This window comes from Symsagittifera roscoffensis, chromosome 7 (assembly GCF_963678635.1).
Source record: "Symsagittifera roscoffensis chromosome 7, txSymRosc1.1, whole genome shotgun sequence".
NCBI lineage: Eukaryota > Metazoa > Xenacoelomorpha > Acoela > Convolutidae > Symsagittifera > Symsagittifera roscoffensis.
Window position 1 is genome coordinate 57,074,300 of NC_087068.1, and position 17,492 is coordinate 57,091,791.

At 39.5% G+C, this 17,492-nt stretch overlaps 1 protein-coding gene across 1 annotated transcript; it reads left to right on the forward strand.

The window, feature by feature from the left end:
* Window positions 1-620: 620 nt before the first annotated feature.
* LOC134851505 (uncharacterized) lies at window positions 621-16,675 on the forward strand. The gene is made up of 3 exons (XM_063867627.1): window positions 621-916; window positions 1,250-1,402; window positions 16,305-16,675. The coding sequence occupies exons 1-3, from the start codon at window positions 739-741 to the stop codon at window positions 16,481-16,483; spliced, it is 510 nt and encodes a 169-aa protein (XP_063723697.1). The 5' UTR covers window positions 621-738; the 3' UTR covers window positions 16,484-16,675.
* Window positions 16,676-17,492: the final 817 nt, after the last annotated feature.

Sequence of the window (17,492 nt, forward strand, 5' to 3'; positions counted from 1 at the left end):
TTAACGCGCGATTTAATTCGCGCTATTAACGCGTAAGCGGAGATTTAATCCGTCTTATAAATCGTTCCAAATTGGTTGAACGAAGCTTATTTGCCATAATTGATTTGTTACAAGGAACGAAATCTCTCTTTTTGTACTTTATATGGCGTGTGGGGGGATGATTTTCATAAAAAATTCCAAATTTTTGAAAAAAAAATTTCATTTTTTTTAATTTCATTTAATTTTTTTATGTTTTTACTTCTGCTCCATAAACCTTAAAAGGCAGTCGGACCATTCAGGGCTTCGCCCTGATACGAGCAGTCTTGTTTTATATGGCTGTGATTTTTGCTATTTGAAAAGTAAAACGAACTTTATCAAAAATTTCTGGCAAGTTCGAACTTTTATGCCGCTTGGAGTTTTTCATATTCACAATGATGGATATATTGATCAAAGCGAGTTGATGTTTTGATTTCAGATACAGTAAAACTTGACTATATTTATCATACCTATTTATTAAGACGATTCTTTAATAAATGTTTAAGAACATTTATAAGTGCAAATTATATGCATCAATTGCTCAAATACGTTTGTATTTTTTATGAGAAAAAGAATGTATCAAATTTGAAGAGATTAATTGTTTGTTGTAACATTTACACACACTTTTTTCACTTTGCACGCCAAATTCAGTTAAAAAAAAGCGTAAGTTCGTATTTGATTCTTGTTCACATTCGTGGTTCACTTAATCGAACAAAAAGCAAAATGGAGATTCGCTGGTACTTGTTGGCCGTGATTGCCATGCAATTCATTGTTCTGCTGTTTGGGCTCCTCGGCCATGGAAACGAAATCAAGAAAAGCGGAAACACGCACGCGGGCCTGTGGAAAGTCTGTGTTGGTGACTCGTGTTCCGAAGTGAAAAAGTCTTCCTTCCCTGATTCAAGTGAGTAGTTCGGAAGTTAAACAATAGTAGAACTCGGCCCGAATCTTGTTCATTACATTTTGTGATTATACACCGTTTAAAAGAACGGCGAACTTCTTGTTACGAACCAAATGAAGATTTCAGCACCGCTTCTGATATGAATTTTTTGCCGCTCGAACATTTTAACTGATTCAACAGATAATTTGAACTGAATTCGAAAAATATATCTTTGAATTTGAAGAGAGGGAAAATGGAAAAGGTCAAAATAAAACCAGACCGTGTTTATTTGAAATCATATGATATCAGCCCGCGAAGTGTAGTTATTTGAATTATATTTTCGTTTTGTGTTTGCAGAAGACTGGCAGGATACACAGGCGGCCAGGGCTTTCTTGATACTGTCTCACTTTGCGGGCGTGGCAGTCATGGCGCAGCTGATACTGGCCACTCTGTCTATGATCAAGGCCACCCTCAGAGTGGCAATACATTCCGTCACCTGCGTTATTCAGGGTAACAAGAATGAAAACCTACTGTAACAATTGTAAAGAGAAACGAGAAACCATAAAAGTCATAGTTATAACTAGGGTAGCCTGTTACTCACGATCGCGAAGAATATTATTGGATTGGACATAATCTACAGCGGTTCAATTCAAAATTTTGAAAAGCAAACAAAAAAAGTGATTGAAAAAAAACTTTCTTTGCTAAAGAAGCGTTAAATGAGCCTATCGTTTTAAGTTTCTATCACTAGGTTATTCACTACTTGAATCGAAATTTTTAGTTTGTTTTGGAGCAAGTAAAGTGAGCGAGGATATCTTATACTTTCACACCAAAAAATCGAAATTAGACAAAAACTCAAAAATTATAAACAGGTTTTTCCCAATACTCAGAGAATTTTTCGAAAATTTTCAATGTCGTTCGAAAGACGACTAGAAGAGCTTTCTTATTATATAGCAATAGACCTACTCCGTTGATTGGTTTTGGTTCCTGATTTTACGTGGAAAAAAATAAAAGTACCAAAACACACCCAAATACAAAATGTTTACCCATTTTTAATGGTCGGAAAAATAATAATGACAATCAGAACAAAAATAATACGAAAAAAAACTAACTTTTTGAACTTGAAAAAAGGAAAAAAGTATGAACAGTTCTGCCCGTCGCCCCTCTCCGAAAAAGTTACAATCACAGCCCCCCCACCCCCACCCGATTATATGTACTGAAAAATTTCCACTCCTATAAATACAAACTGTAAATTAGCACTATAGCTTTCTGTTGAGAGTTCTAACTTTAGTGCCTTCTGAATAACTTGTCTACTGAACATTATTCACCCCTCTTTTGTAGCTTGATATTGTTACGCAGATCCAATTTAATTGCAGAAAAAAGTTATTTGTATTGAAAAAACACGGTGTTTTGACTATCTGGCAGAAACTATACCAACCAAAAGAGCCATGTGAGCATTGTGTGCAATCCAAATAGGTTTTGTGTATGTAAAAAGTCGTGTAAACAGAAAAAATATCAGATATGTCAACTTTGCTCAAAATATATTTTAACTTCATTCAGTCGAGAGATCACTTTCGCTTCTGAAATCTGAAAAGGCATTTGTAAGTTAGAGCAAGGATAGCAGGTTACTGCGCAAGTAGCACAGAATGTTCCGACCAGTCTTAAAAAAATACGAAAAAAGTTTTTTTTTTTTCAAAAAGAATCAATTTTTCTCCGTGGTGTGATAAAAGGATCTGAAAAAAAACTAGAACTTAGACATCTTTGGCAGACCAGCCATAGTAAAACAGGCAATTTGAAAAAAAAAAAATTTGAAGAAAATTACTAGAAAAACGAAAAGCATGGTAAAAAAGTTTTTTTTTTTTAATTTTGAAACTTCGTTTCTCAGATTTTTGATCTTTTCAAAACCTAATTGAGCTTAAACTCCAAAGAAAAGGACTAAGAAAACTGATTTTTAAGGCTTAAATTTAGCATAAATAAGCTAATGTAAGCCTGCTCACTCGCACGAAATTAGACGAAAAATCATAAATTCAAACCGGTTTTTCTCAACTCTAGATAAAAATGTTCGGAATTTTTTAAAATTGTTTCAAATTATGATTGAAAAAACGTTTTTATGATATATCACACAACACTGTCCCATGGTTACTTGTGGTAACTGATTTTGCCTTGAAACCAAAAAGAAAAAAAAGGAAAAAGAAAAAAACTACAGGACACCCTGTGCGCGTAAATCTCCACAAATTGATTCGTAAAAATATCGACATTCAAACAGTTGAATTACAGAGCAACTTCTCGGCAAATATAACTCTGGAAATTCATAGTTTAAACAATTTTCAAAACGTTTTTCATCATCGTTAACAATGGCCACAAAAACTGCATAACTCAAAGCAAGCTGCTAAAATGGCCAGTATTTGTTATTGAGACAAATTGCTCTTCTTAAAGGTCAGCCTTAATCAAAGCTGAACCAAATAAGAGCGAAGAGAGGGTTAAAATAGGTTTAGAGGGGTGGAGTTCGAACCTGGTTCCGGAGCGTCCCATCAAGTTCGGAGAATATTTGAGTTCTAGAAAGGAAATGACCTAGGCGGGATTCGAACCGGCGCCGAACCCGCCGGGACGCACCCTGTATAGGCTCGGCTACTGTCCATATATGCATTTACATTTATATGCATTTATACTCTCGCTTACATTTGCGCTGCAACATCCTCCACCCCTAAACAAGGACGAACGGGAGCGAACTGTACGGTCGGGCGAGTCAGTTCGCTCGTAACGGTCTCTATGTCGGTGGATCTCGCGCATCCGTATTTGCCATAGTGCAGTCTTAGGATACGTGCGAGTGAATAATGTCCACGTGAAGTGTCAGGCTTTATGACCCAAACCAAGTCGCCGGTTTTCAACTTAACTTCTGACTGGTTGTGGCACTTTGCCCTCCTATTGAGGGAAGGAACGTATTCCCGCGTCCACCGTGTCCATATTGCGTTAGCGTATGATTGCGCTCTGGCAAACCGCTTCTTATGGTCGAAGTTTTCTTCGAAACTTAGCAATGGAAAACTCGCTGCGTGTTGACCAAGGATAAAATGATTCGGGGTCAACGCCTCTAGACCTAGTGGATTGGTACTAAAGGCTGTTATCGGTCTAGCGTTAAGTGATTGCTCAACAAGGCACAGCGCTTTTCTTAGAACCTCCTCAGTTACTCTTCTGTTGCTTAGGATGTCATACAAAACGCGCTTGACACTACGAACTAATCGCTCCCAGGAGCCACCATGGTGCGGTGCTCTGGTTGGATTGAATTTCCACTTGATTCTTTTCTGAACAAAAACAGCGGGTGCGAGCTTGTTTCAACTCTCAACGCAAGCTAAGAGCTCTTTCTGAGCGCCAACAAAGTTCGTATCGTTGTCGGACATGATGGTCGTCGGAGTACCGCGACGTGCAATAAACCTCTCCACGCCCATCACACAAGAGCTTGTGTCCAGCGAGGGGACCACTTCAATGTGCACCGCTCTAGTGGTGAGACAGGTGAACAAAAAACCCCACCTTTTTTTCGTGCTTCTCCGGATTGGAACTAGGAACGGCCCAAAATAGTCGACACCTGTGTTAGAGAAAGGGGGTGCTTGTAACCCAGCCTTTCAATGGACAGATCAGCCTTAGTTTGAGTTACGGTTTGCGATTTGCGTTTTCGGCACGCAATGCAAGTATTTTCAATGTTTCACAGCAATCATCGCAAATTTAACACAACGTATTTCAAATTAACCACCGCACGCATGTAATCCAAGCCTTGATAGAAATTCCTAACGTGCAAGTGTTTAACCAATAACCGAACAACCGCGTGACGTGCATCAAGAATATTTGGATGCTTGCTATCGAAATCGGAATTAACCAAGCGGCTGATGCGCCCAGTCGAGCGAAGGATGTCAGTTGGTCCAACGAACGCGAATACTTGGCGATCCGACTATTCCTCGTGATAACTTTACCGGATCTTAGTAGTTTTAGCTCACTAGGGAATGTCTCACCCTGGGAGAGGTAAATGAGCTTCTGTTCAGCAATATCCATTTCACACAGGTCTTTAATTTGTAATATAGTCGACCGGAAATGTTTATGGGATGGCAGCCATCTTAACAAAAGGGCTACTATGCGTTTGTATTTTACAATTGAGTTGAATCTCTCCCATTTTCCGAAGGAAAGATTTTTTTCTGTCAAAACATCGACGAAGAAATTTGACAAACTTTACAGACAAATGTCGATCTCACATGATGGTCATTTGAATCTTATTTTATCAATAACCCTTGTATCGGGCTTGAACGGCCAATCAGTCGTTCTCAGTATACTAGGGCCATTAACCCAGCTGCTTTCCTTGAGGGCTTCCGAAGAAATCCCTCGTGTACCGGTATCAGCTGAGTTATCACCGCTAAGTCTGTGATGCCACTGATCAGTGGTGTTAGACTCCAGAATCTCACCAGTGCTATTACCAACAAAAACGGGTATTTATTACAGGAGTTAGGCCACTGAAGAACAGTGGTACTATCTGTCCACATGAAAATATCCGTAATATTGAAAGTTAGACCTTTCAAATTTTCTTTTTTTAGGCGGGTTGCAAGAAGAGCCACTTGAAGCTCTAACTTGCGAATAGATAGCGCTTTCACAGGCGCAAGACGGGCTTTGCCAAACACAAAGGCTAATTTGGTCTGATGCGAGCTAGCAAGTCGCGCACGAAGGAAAGCCACGGCACAAAAAACATCCTGCGGACTATCACCGAGCAAGTGAAGTTCTATTCGGTCGAAAGGGTCAGTGAAATAGCTACGAGGTATTGTCAGAGAACCTAACAAATGAAGACCTGAGTGCCTCTCAAGGAACTGCTTTTTGATTTCCTCTGGCAGATCATTGTCCCATTTTTGACCGCTGATTCGCCAGATATCTTTTAATAGAAGGCGAGCGTTCTTGGTATACGGAGCCACTAATCCAATTGGATCAAAAACAAACTCAACACGGTACGCTGGGTGATTGCTTTGTCTACTGGACAATCAACCCCTCTACTAACGACTAAGGTATCTTTTACGTGATCCCACTTAAGACCGAGAACATGCGACGACTGGTCTAGACTCGTACAAATATCTTTAACAGAGGAATTGGACTCACGGTTGTCCGGATCAAGAGCGGTTGTTACGTCGGGCACGTTGCTGAAAAATTTTGTCAGATGAAACCCACCTAGTTTAAGCAACGAGACTAAATCCCTACCTAATTTCAAGGCGTCATCCCTGTTTTGAAAAGAATCCAGATAATCATCCATATAAAACTACTGGACAACAGCCGAAGCAGCTTCGGTGTACTCAGCTTGAAGATTCGATGCACTTTTCTGCAAAGCAAAATTTGCACAAGTCGGTGAGTCACGGGCACCAAAAATGTGACGCGTATATTGTGAACTACCTCACTTGATGTGGGGTCCTCCCGCCACTAAAAACGAAGAGAAGGTTGATCTTCTTCACGGACTCCAACCTGTAAAAAAATCCCTTCAATGTCAGCTGAAACGTCGAATTTATGCTGACAGAATCGTAAAAGTACAAAAATGAGGTTTTGAAGGAGATCTGGGCCAACCAACAGAGGTTTTTTCAAGGAAGCGCCATGACACTTCGATGCCCCATTGAGGACTCGGCGCACTTTACCGGGTTTGTTCGTGTTCAACACCGGGTGATGCGGCAGATACCACTCACGATCGGCTCGTGATTTGGGTTCGTGTGCCTTAACGGTAATGACATATCCTATTTGTATATCTTCTCTAATTGTTTGGGCGTATTTCTCACGGAGCGACGGATCCTTGTCTAGCCTCCTTTCCAAAGAATTTAATTGAGCTAAGGAAGAAAATTAGTTATTCCGTAAAACACTTTCTTTATCGTTCCAACGCATTGGTACAATGTACCTCTCACCATCGCGAAAGGTGTCATTTTTCAAAACGGACAAAGAGCGTTTGTCGGCGGCGGAACGGGTATCTACTTGCTTGAAGGCTCCAGATGACTCCAACTCATACCAAGTTTTAATTTGGTCCGCAAGAGTTATGTCTTCGACAACACACTTAAAGCAAGATGAGTTCGACTTAAAGGACGGCGTTAACGGACCACTTAAAACTCAACTTATCGGAAGGCGAAGGGCGCTCGGTGAAATAGAGTCCTACCCCAGAAGGTACTCAACGGATCTTATGGCATGGTAGAAATCCTGTCCAATAAATATTTCGACTTTCTCATACTTATAATTTATAGGTTCTATCGGAGCCAACTGCGGGTATTTTTCCTGTAATTCAGGACTACTAATGCTATCCGATCCAATGCGAATATGATCTTTAACATAAACTCGAAAAGAAAACGAAATTTCACTATTATTCGTTTCGGCGGAAACTTGAAAATTTACTTGATGAATTTTCATCAATCTCGTGGAATTGAATCCATTTATGGTGAGGTTAACGGGAGTGCCAACCAAATGGAGACGTTTTACGAGATCGGCGGATACCCATGAGTGCGTGGAAGCACTATCGCAAAGAGCTAGGGCATTAGTAATTGTCGCATCCGACGGCGAGTGATGCAACTGGCAAGAGGCCTTTAGTTGACTCCTGGCTATGAATATTGCCGACGGCAGCGTTAGTCGATACATGTTTAGTGTTTGCGTTACCTGACGCCGGGGAACTTTTAGTATCCTTAGGAGGAAAAACTTTCTGAGCTCCATGTGCGTGCAAGAATTACGAAAACTATGATTGCTCTGTAAACACGCAAAGCAAAGTTTTTGTTCGGCTTCTTGTTTCGCTCGTTGAATAGCGTTTTTCTCTTTGAATAAGGCGCAATTCCAAAGAGCGTGTTGACATTTACATACAGAACATGGAGGGAACTTTAGTTTTTCCTTAGTCTTATCACTTACCTTTGCGTTACTAGCAAACACTTTCGTACCTACTTTTGCTTCACTGGTTCTTCAAACTTACTCTTAGAATGAATTGTTTTTAGCCTCTCATGAACATCCGCTTTTTCTCTAAGCCATTCGTTGAAATCTAGCAGTTGGTCGATGCCACTGGCGTCATACGGTTTGCATTGACCATGCTTCCTTAAGGTTTGGGGGAAGCTTACTCACAGCTTGATTCAGTAAATTAACACTTTTTAGGTCATCGTTAAAAGATAGAGACTTGAATACGGCAACAAGTCCAGAAATCGTAGAGAAAAAGCCAATTACATTTTCCGAGTTATGCAATTTCAGCGGCGGAAAATTAATCAATTTATCTAGAAGAGCCCTTACTACAGCATGCGGCTGCCCGAATTTTCTTTGAAGAGTTGCTAATGCGTCTTTATATAAAACTCCGCTATATCTATACTCAGCGATTGCAGATTTTGCTTTACCCACTACGAGCGTTTTCAGATAGTTAAGTTTTTCATCGTCACTGAGTATGGCTGAATCGACCGTCGATGTGAACTGCCCAAACCACTCATGCCTATTAAGTGGGTTGCCATCGAACTTGGTCAGCTTCCACTCAGGGAGATGATTTTTTCCGGCTGTGCTTGAGTAAATTAACCAACTCTCGTGTCGAAAGTGGACGATAGACGTCTGTACCAGGTGAATTACCGGGAGTTGGCGCTGGGTAACTCGAAGAATTACCGTGATAATCAGGAACGAATGGTTGATTAGCATGTGAAAAAAATTTCACGCTGCGCAAAGAACACAGTCCCTCCACTTGTATAAGGAACAAAATTATTCGGAGGAACAATCGGAGTTACTGCGGAAAAAACAGTTGTCAAAGGAACGTAGTGTTTTTGAGCTGGCGAAGGGGCACCAACAGCTGGTCTCCACAAATTACTATAAGGATTATAGAGGTCATTTGAAAAGTTATAACTACTAACGGGAACACCCATATGTTGTTCTGATGGGATTACAGGTGCTTGGTAGCCAGCTACTACTGATTCTGTAGTGTGATGACCTAAAGAAACCTGATTAAGTGCTGTTGATGAAGGAACGAACGGTGCTACAACAGAAGGAACGTCTGCAAATGTTATTGGTGCAAAATAGTTTTCAGAAGTTACCAGGACTACTGACCCTGTGTTTGGATTGCCTAGCACTGGATGAGTGGACAAAAAAGTTTGCTGAGGCAAATTATTAGAAACAGGTTGAACCTTACTGGAATGTTAACGGAAGTCTGCGATTGGACCGAATTCGACAAATTATGTCGTTGTCCGTGAATGTGGTTACTGACATACAATCTCGGATCACAAGAAAATGCCTGGACATTATTCACTCTTGTAAAACTTGATGAGACCATGTTATGTGTTGATGCAGGATAAGTTTCCTCAGGAGCTGTCGAACGAACGTGCTGCTCTTGATTGGAAACTACAACAGAGTCAGGCTGATTGTGGTCAACAGATTTGACTCAGTGACGCGCACGATCCTTTTGGTCTATTGTTAGTTGTGACTCCTGGCTATGAATATCGCCGACGGCAGCGTTAGTCGATACATGTTTAGTGTTTGCGGTACCTGACGCCGGGGAACTTTTAGTATCCTTAGGAGGAAAAACTTTCTGAGCTCCATGTAAGAGCTCGTTGTGCGTGCTTTCACAATCTGGCTTGGGGAACTTTCTGGCCTTGCTAGAATTACGAAAACTATGATTGCTCTGTAAACATGCAAAGCAAAGTTTTTGTTCGGCTTCTTGTTTCGCCCGTTGCATAGCGTTTTTCTCTTTGAATAAGGCGCAATTCCAAAGAGCGTGTTGACCTTTACATACAGAACATGGAGGGAACTTTAGTTTTTCCTTAGTCTTATCACTTACCTTTGCGTTACTAGCAAACACTTTCGTACCTACTTTTTGCTTCACTGGTTCTTCAAACTTACTCTTAGAATGAATTGTTTTTAGACTCTCATGAACCTCCGCTTTTTCTCTAAGCCATTCGTTGAAATGTAGCAGTTGGTCGATGCCACTGGCGTCATACGGTTTGCATTGACCATGCTTCCTTAAGGTTTAGGGGAAGCTTACTCACAGCTTGATTCAGTAAATTAACACTTTTTAGGTCATCGTTAAAAGATAGAGACTTGAATACGGCAACAAGTCCAGAAATCGTAGAGAAAAAGCCAATTACATTTTCCGAGTTATGCAATTTCAGCGCCGGAAAATTAATCAATTTATCTAGATGAGCCCTTACTACAGCATGCGGCTGCCCGAATTTTCTTTGAAGAGTTGCTAATGCGTCTTTATATAGTACTCCGTTATATCTATACTCAGCGATTGCAGATTTTGCTTTACCAACTACGAGCGTTTTCAGATAGTTAAGTTTTTCATCGTCACTGAGTATGGCTGAATCGACCGTCGATGTGAACTGCCCAAACCACTCATGCCAATTAAGTGGGTTGCCATCGAACTTGGTCAGCTTCCTCTCAGGGAGATGATCTTTTCGGCTGTGCTTGAGTAAATTAACCGACTCTCGTGTCGAAAGTGGACGATAGACGTCTGCACCAGGTGAATTACCGGGAGTTGGCGCTGGGTAACTCGAAGAATTACCGTGATAATCAGGAACGAATGGTTGATTAGCATGTGAAAAAATTTTCAGGCTGTGCAAAGAACACAGTCCCTCCACTTGTATAAGGAACAAAATTATTCGGAGGAACAATCGGAGTTACTGCGGAAAAAACAGTTGTCGAAGGAACGTAGTGTTGTCGAGCTGGCATTAAAGGAAGGGGCACCAACAGCTGGTCTCCACAAATTACTATAGGGATTATAGAGGTCATTTGAAAAGTTATAACTACTAACGGGAACACCCATATGTTGTTCTGATGGGATTACAGGTGCTTGGTAGCCAGCTACTACTGATTCTGTAGTGTGATGACTTAAAGAAACCTGATTAATTGCTGTTGATGAAGGAACGAACGGTGCTACAACAGAAGGAACGTCTGCAGATGTTATTGGTGCAAAATAGTTTTCAGAAGTTACCGGGACTACTGACCCTGTGTTTGGATTGCCTAGCACTGGATGAGTGGACAAAAAAGTTTGCTGAGACAAATTATTAGAAACAGGTTGAACCTTACTGGAATGTTAACGGAAGTCTGCGATTGGACCAAATTCGACAAATTATGTCGTTGTCCGTGAATGTGTTTACTGACATACAATCCCGGATCACAAGAAGCTGCCTGGACATTATTCACTCTTGTATAACTTGATGAGACCATGTTATGTGTTGATGCAGGATAAGTTTCCTCAGGAGCTGTCGAACGAACGTGCTGCTCTTGATTGGAAACTACAACAGAGTCAGGCTGATTTTGGTCAACAGATTCGACTCAGTGACGCGTACGATCCTTTTGGTCTATTGTTATTTGTGGAGAGATTCAAGTTAAACCATTTCCTCAGCATTCTCGCTGATTTCCGACAACTCATCCTCAACTCAAGCCCTTTCAACTCAATTTTTTCCTGTGTTCTTCAGCCAATTCTTCCAACTCTAAACAGCTCTGTGGTTTTAAAAAAAATTGTTTCATCTTGTTTTGCTGCTCTTTCAGTCTTAATGACACCTTTGCCTGTCTCTCAAGTATCTCTTGTTGTTTCTTTAAAATCAATAAATCACGCTTTTTCTCAGAAAGTGTTTTTGACGGAGCGGTGGTATAACGAATAGATTTCTGAGAACCCGATTGCTGATGTCGGCTGCTTCGGTGTGACAAATTAGAGCGGGTATCTGTTTTATGCGGCTGTGGTTTATCACTTTTTTCGGAATGCTGAGAAATGTTTGAGCTGCTATCTATGTTGTCTCGCTCTGTTACTGTCTCCAAACTTGTTTTATAAGTGATTGCTTGCTGCAGAACTTCATCGTTGCTTTGTGTCAATTTATGAAGCCTCATATCCTGTGCCGGTATCAATTCATCGGGGTTGGCACTTTTTGCAGCCATATCAATCAGCTAATTTTTTACCTCGACCGCTTGTTCCATATAGTTCCTACATTTTTCAATATGGGTAGCAATTTTTGAGCAACGACTCTGATTTTCTATGTTTTCCAAAATTTATTTTGTGGCATTTATACAGTTCGTTTTTGAGATTGCTACGTTTCTCAAACAACTTCTGAATTTTCTTCTGAAACTTAACTTCCATGCTTAATGATTTCAGAATTAAACGACTCTCAGAAAATACTTATTTTCACTTAAGTAAATCCACAAAATACTCTGATACATCAATAACTTGCAAGGGGGAGTAACTTGAAGTTTTAACGCTTTAAGTCTATTGTGAATCGCCCTACGGTTCCGCTTCTTCTTAGCTTTCAGTGTACTTAGGTCAGCACTGTATCGTCTAAGCAACAACAGAGTCTTCAACTCAAGAGAAGGGGGCTGGTGCAGCTCTTTATACTTTTCGTTAAGTATTTTTTGGTCTTTGATCTTTCGCTTTGAGATAAAATCCTCAACTATGTTAAGAACGAGAATACCTGTCTTTTCCAACTCTTTTTCTATTTTGTCCGTACCGTTGCGGCGACAGTATACAATAGCCGTAATATTCTTGTGTCTCAAAAGATGACTCTTAAGTTGGTCAGTACTCAAACTACGGTTGTTGTTACTGAGGTGCTTACTAATGGAGTTATTTATGGCGTCGTGCCAAATAACTAGAATTTTCCGAATCGACAAAAAGTGGTGCAGATAGTATTGGATAGTTTTCTGCGAATCCCTGGCGTTAAGGTTAAAGCTTAAACCGGGCTTTGTGAAACAAGTCTCTTTCACGCGCTTTTGCGACGGTGCGGATAGTGTACGGAGTGCGTGGTCTAGACAACTGGCCCCTAGTATGAACACCATACGCTAAGAGCCCTTAATCGCGGCGGTAGTTACCAATGGGGATGGGAATTTAGTAGGTCGGTTGAACTCCAACAACCACGCGGAGGAAACCTGAGTATGAACAAATTTACCTTAACCGAGTTAATATCACCGTAGCTGACCAGTTACCATTACTGTGACAAAACAGAATCAATGCGTGAGCGGGTAAACAGGTGCGTTGGAGAAAGCAACTTAAGTTTTAGTTAACCAACGAGGTGGGGAGTCAGGCAAATCGGTTGAAATCCAATAACCACGCAGAAGAAACCTGAGGATGAAAAAATTCAACTTAACTTGCCTGATACTGCCTGCCCAGACCACTTAACATAGTTGGAGTCGGATAAAAAAGCGAACTTGGGAATTTTATGTCGCAGTTTTTAACAATTTTTGATTTTTTGTGTGGTTTTAACTAACTAAAAGTAACAATTATCAAAAATTTCTTACAGAATTGACGGTTCGAGGGTTCGCGTCCGAAGTTTATCCGAAAAATGATCTAGTACCTTTGACATGTTCCTTTTTTCTGGATTTTCAATCCGTTCACAATTACCCAAAAAGTTGTGGTGTCGGGAAAGTTTTCATCTGTAGCCTGCTTTGAGTTGGGATAAACAAAAACACATTAACACATCGTACGTAATTTTATTGCAAAGAATAGTTTAAAAAAACTAGACTAGTCTTACAGTTTTTGACAATTTTGTCGAATTTCGGCACCGGAAGTTTCTCTCTCACGAGTCTGAACAACAGCACTACTTCACTTTGTATCGGCAAACTTCACGCTCTTTCGGCCATTAGCACAACTTCACTCTGTTATGGCCAACTTCACTCTCTTTCGGCTTTCGGCCAACAGCACAACTTCACTCTGTTTCGGCCAACATCACTCTCTTTCGGCTTTCGGCCAACAGCACAACTTCACTCTCTCCTTCTTTTGAATCTGCAGCTCCGGTACTGCTCTCCTGGTTCTCTCATTTCTCCTTGTCTTGACCTGTGGACGCTGCTGTTGGAGTCTCCTTATCTTTTTCTTTCTTCAGTTGTTCTTCCTCCTCTGTGAAAGTGGGGTCCACTTTCAGACACGAAATGTTATTACACACCAGGGCACACAACTTCCCCGGATGTTCCAACGCAACGTCCCTTCTGTTGAAATGCCGAATCGTGTCCCTTGTGGCGCGCCAAAATGTGCGCGTAAATCTCCACAAATCGAATCATAAAAACATCGACTTTCAAACCGTTGAATTACAGAGCATTTTCTCAGCAAACATAACTCTGGAAATCCATAATTCAAACAATTTTCAAAACATATTTCATCATCGGTAACATTGGCCACAAAAACTGCATAACTCAAAGCAAGCTGCTAAAATGGCCAGTATTTGTCCTTGAGACAAAATGCTCTTTTTAAAGGTCAGCCTTAATCAAGGCTCAACCAAATTATAGCGAAAAGACGGTTAAAATAGGTTTAGAGGAGGGGGATTTGAACTTGGTTACGGAGCGTCCCATCAAGTTCGGGGCATATTTGAGTTCTAGAAAGGAAATGACCAAGGCGGGATTCGAACCGGCGCCGAACCCGCCGGGATGCACACTGTATAAGCTCGGCTACTGTCCCTATATGCATTTACATTTATATGCATTTATATGCATTTATACTCTCGCTTACATTTGCGCTGCAACACACCCAAATACAAAGTTCCTCTCCCTTTTTAATGGTCAAAACAATAGTTGAAATAAACCTGATTTTGACCATTTTTTGTTCTACAAGAAGATTTCGGAAAGTGTTCTTCGAATAAAAAAACTAATGTTTTTTTAGATGTCTAACAAAATTTGGAAAAAAAGTAAATTTTGTTGATCCCCGTGTACAACGAAATGCGATGATTTGTCACGATGTTTAAAATTCCCAAAAAATTTTCTTTCTACAGCGTTTAAACTGAATTTTTAAAAAAGGATAATGAAACACGTGTCAATAATAAACTGCTGAAAACCAGGTTCAACTTCCAAAACGCAAAACATATAAACTCATACATCTAGTCTATGAAAAAATCTCAGGCATAAGAATTGTTGGCGTAGGTTTTCGTTGTTTTGACAAAAGTATCGCTGACTAATTACACAGAGACGAAGCGGAGCCTTGCATCACTTGCGCTACAACAAAAATCTAAAAAACAGAAGTCTGAAAAATTGAAAAAAAATGTCTACTAAAATTTATGTTTTCGTAAGTTTCTGAACCTAATCATTTAATGCAAAGATTCCAAAGTTTGAATTATACTTCAGCAACAAAAAAATCGAAACCGACAACCTGTGACCAGATAAAAGTTGAGCCGAAAAAAAAGGTTTTGGAAAAAAATCGTAAACATTTTAATTCTTCTCTGAAGCTACAAGGAAGAACACATGTACCTATAACTTCAATGAGAGTTGCTTACAGAATAAGAAAAAGCCAAGATAACACAATTAAGCCGACAATTTTGAGCAGACACAAGTTCAGCAGAAAAAAAGACAATTTTTTAAAAAATAGTTAAAAAATTGTCTACTAAAATGTATGTTTTCGTAAGTCTCTGTAGCTAATCAGTTAATGCAAAGATTCCAATGTTTGAATAATACTTCAGCAACAAAAAAATGGAAACCGACAACCTGTGACCAGATAAAAGTTGAGCCGAAAAAAAAGGTTTTGGAAAAAAATCTTAAACATTTTAATTCTTCCCTGAAGCTACAAGGAAGAACACATGTACCTATAACTTCAATGAGGGTTGCTTAGAGAATAAGAAAAAGCCAAGATAACACAATTAAGCCGACAACTTTGAGCAGACACAATTTCAGTAGAAAAAAAAGACAATTTTGTAAAAAAAAAATTAAAAATTTCAAGTTCCCCTGAAACTACATTAGGCAACGCTTGCACCTGTAAGTTCATTAAATTGTGCTTACAGAACGAGAGAAATCTGTGATGAGAGAACTTAGTTGACAATCGTGCATTGAAAAACACTTGCTCTTACAACTACAACGAAAGTTGCTTACAGCACGCTTAAATTTTGCGATTTAGCAACTAAGCTGAAAAATCTTGATAAGACAAACGAAAGTCCGACAGACAATTAATTCAAGTTTTACCCGAGAAAAATTGGAAAAGAAGTTTCCATTAAAATTTTGAGCCATAGAGCGATAAAATTGTTCGATTTTTCAACTTTTATATTTTAAATGACCTGATTTATTCAAATTAAAAATAATCAGTTTTTGCCGTTAAGCCGATGCAAAATAAATTCACTGAATTGGCAAAACATTTAGGCCGAATAAAACTTCTAAGCGTCAATAAAAATTACGAAAAAGTTACAAAAAACATACCAGTCATGGTGAGCAAATCTACAAACTACAGCAGCGAAACTTGAAAATACAACAAAAACTGCTTGCAGCGCAAACAAACCAGGGCGTGGCAACTGATCCGACAAATCATAAGTCGGCAAACATCAGTCAGACTTTTTAAACTTTCAATCTTCAAAAAAATCAATTTCATACACTGAAAAAAAGTGCGGCTGGGACTGGAACCCCAGAACCCCATGCAATAGGTCGCAAAGGCAAAGTCATTACTTCCAGACTAAGTAGGAAAAAGTTTAGTTCCCGATAAGAAGACTTGCTTTCACAAATGTATTTAAAAGAAAGATTTGTGTAGCGTTCTGCCTGGGCATAGCGGTGTTTCTGATGACGGGACTGCCCCTGGGAACTGACATGGGGTGGAGTCAGATTCTGGCCTGGGTCGCTTTCATCTTCGCCTGTCTCATTCTTCCTGCCGGATGCACACAGATAGACGAGGACGGAAAAGAGGTCACCGATGTCAACGAGGATAAATAACTGCACCCGAACCGACAATGATAACTAACTATAGAGCTGTTTCCTATACTAACTTTTTTTTGTATAATCAACTACTATTAACCATCGTAATTGTATGCATTTAATCGATCTATTGTGCATTTTATATATTGAAGTGAATCGTTCAGCGGGGACAAATTGGTTCGAAAGAAATTTTTTTTTAAAATGTATGCAGAAAAAATGCTCGGTTCAAATAAAGTTTTAGCTTAGTTAGTTTTATGCACGTTGAACGGACACTTTTTTAAAAATATATCAAAAAAGCGTTCGGTACAGAACGGTATTAAAATTACAAAGCGCCTCTTCTTTCTTAATTAATATTATTTAACTGCCACAATTGATATTTCAAACTTATTCAACTACTTTCAAAAGTGAACAGGACTCACGTGTACAGTGTGCTTGCAATAAGCCGAAGAAGCAGCGAACAGATGTAGCAATCAACCGAAAATTAAGAAAAAACAATCAATCAAAAAATTAACATTAAACCGGCTCTATATTTTACTTTTTCTGCAAAAGAGTTATATTTTTTGATGTTTAAATATAACGAGTTATTGGAAAAATCTGAAAAGTATTCATAGAAAAATTGATCTCAATTACAAATTTTCAAAGGAACCTTACAAACTCTATCAATATATTAATGGACAGATAGTGCTCAACTTGGCACTAAGAAACATCACAACTTTGATGAAACTTCGGTCCATGACTACATTTTGAAATTCAGTTTACAGTCACATTGATTTTTGAACTACTACCCAAAATCATGGAATGATAGTTTTTGGTACCAGCGAATCGGAAACCCACTTAGAACACCCACAGTTGCGTTTTATTATTCTTAAATTGACCTCTGCTTCTTTCTCCTCTTTTGTAGAAGTGATCTTAAGACGCTCAAGTTAAAACGCAAATAAACCAAATTGAGCGCCATTAACTTTTTTGGATTTTATTCGAAAGTTTTTGTGTTCTTTTCGTTTTTTGGACTTATCTCAATTGACATATG

Coding starts and splice junctions, on each gene's coding strand:
- LOC134851505 (XM_063867627.1), top strand. CDS start 739: ATGGAGATTCGCTGGTACTTGTTGGCCGTGATTGCCATGCAATTCATT. Junction 917..1,249: donor GTCTTCCTTCCCTGATTCAA/GTGAGTAGTTCG, acceptor TTGTGTTTGCAG/AAGACTGGCAGGATACACAG. Junction 1,403..16,304: donor CGTCACCTGCGTTATTCAGG/GTAACAAGAATG, acceptor AGATTTGTGTAG/CGTTCTGCCTGGGCATAGCG.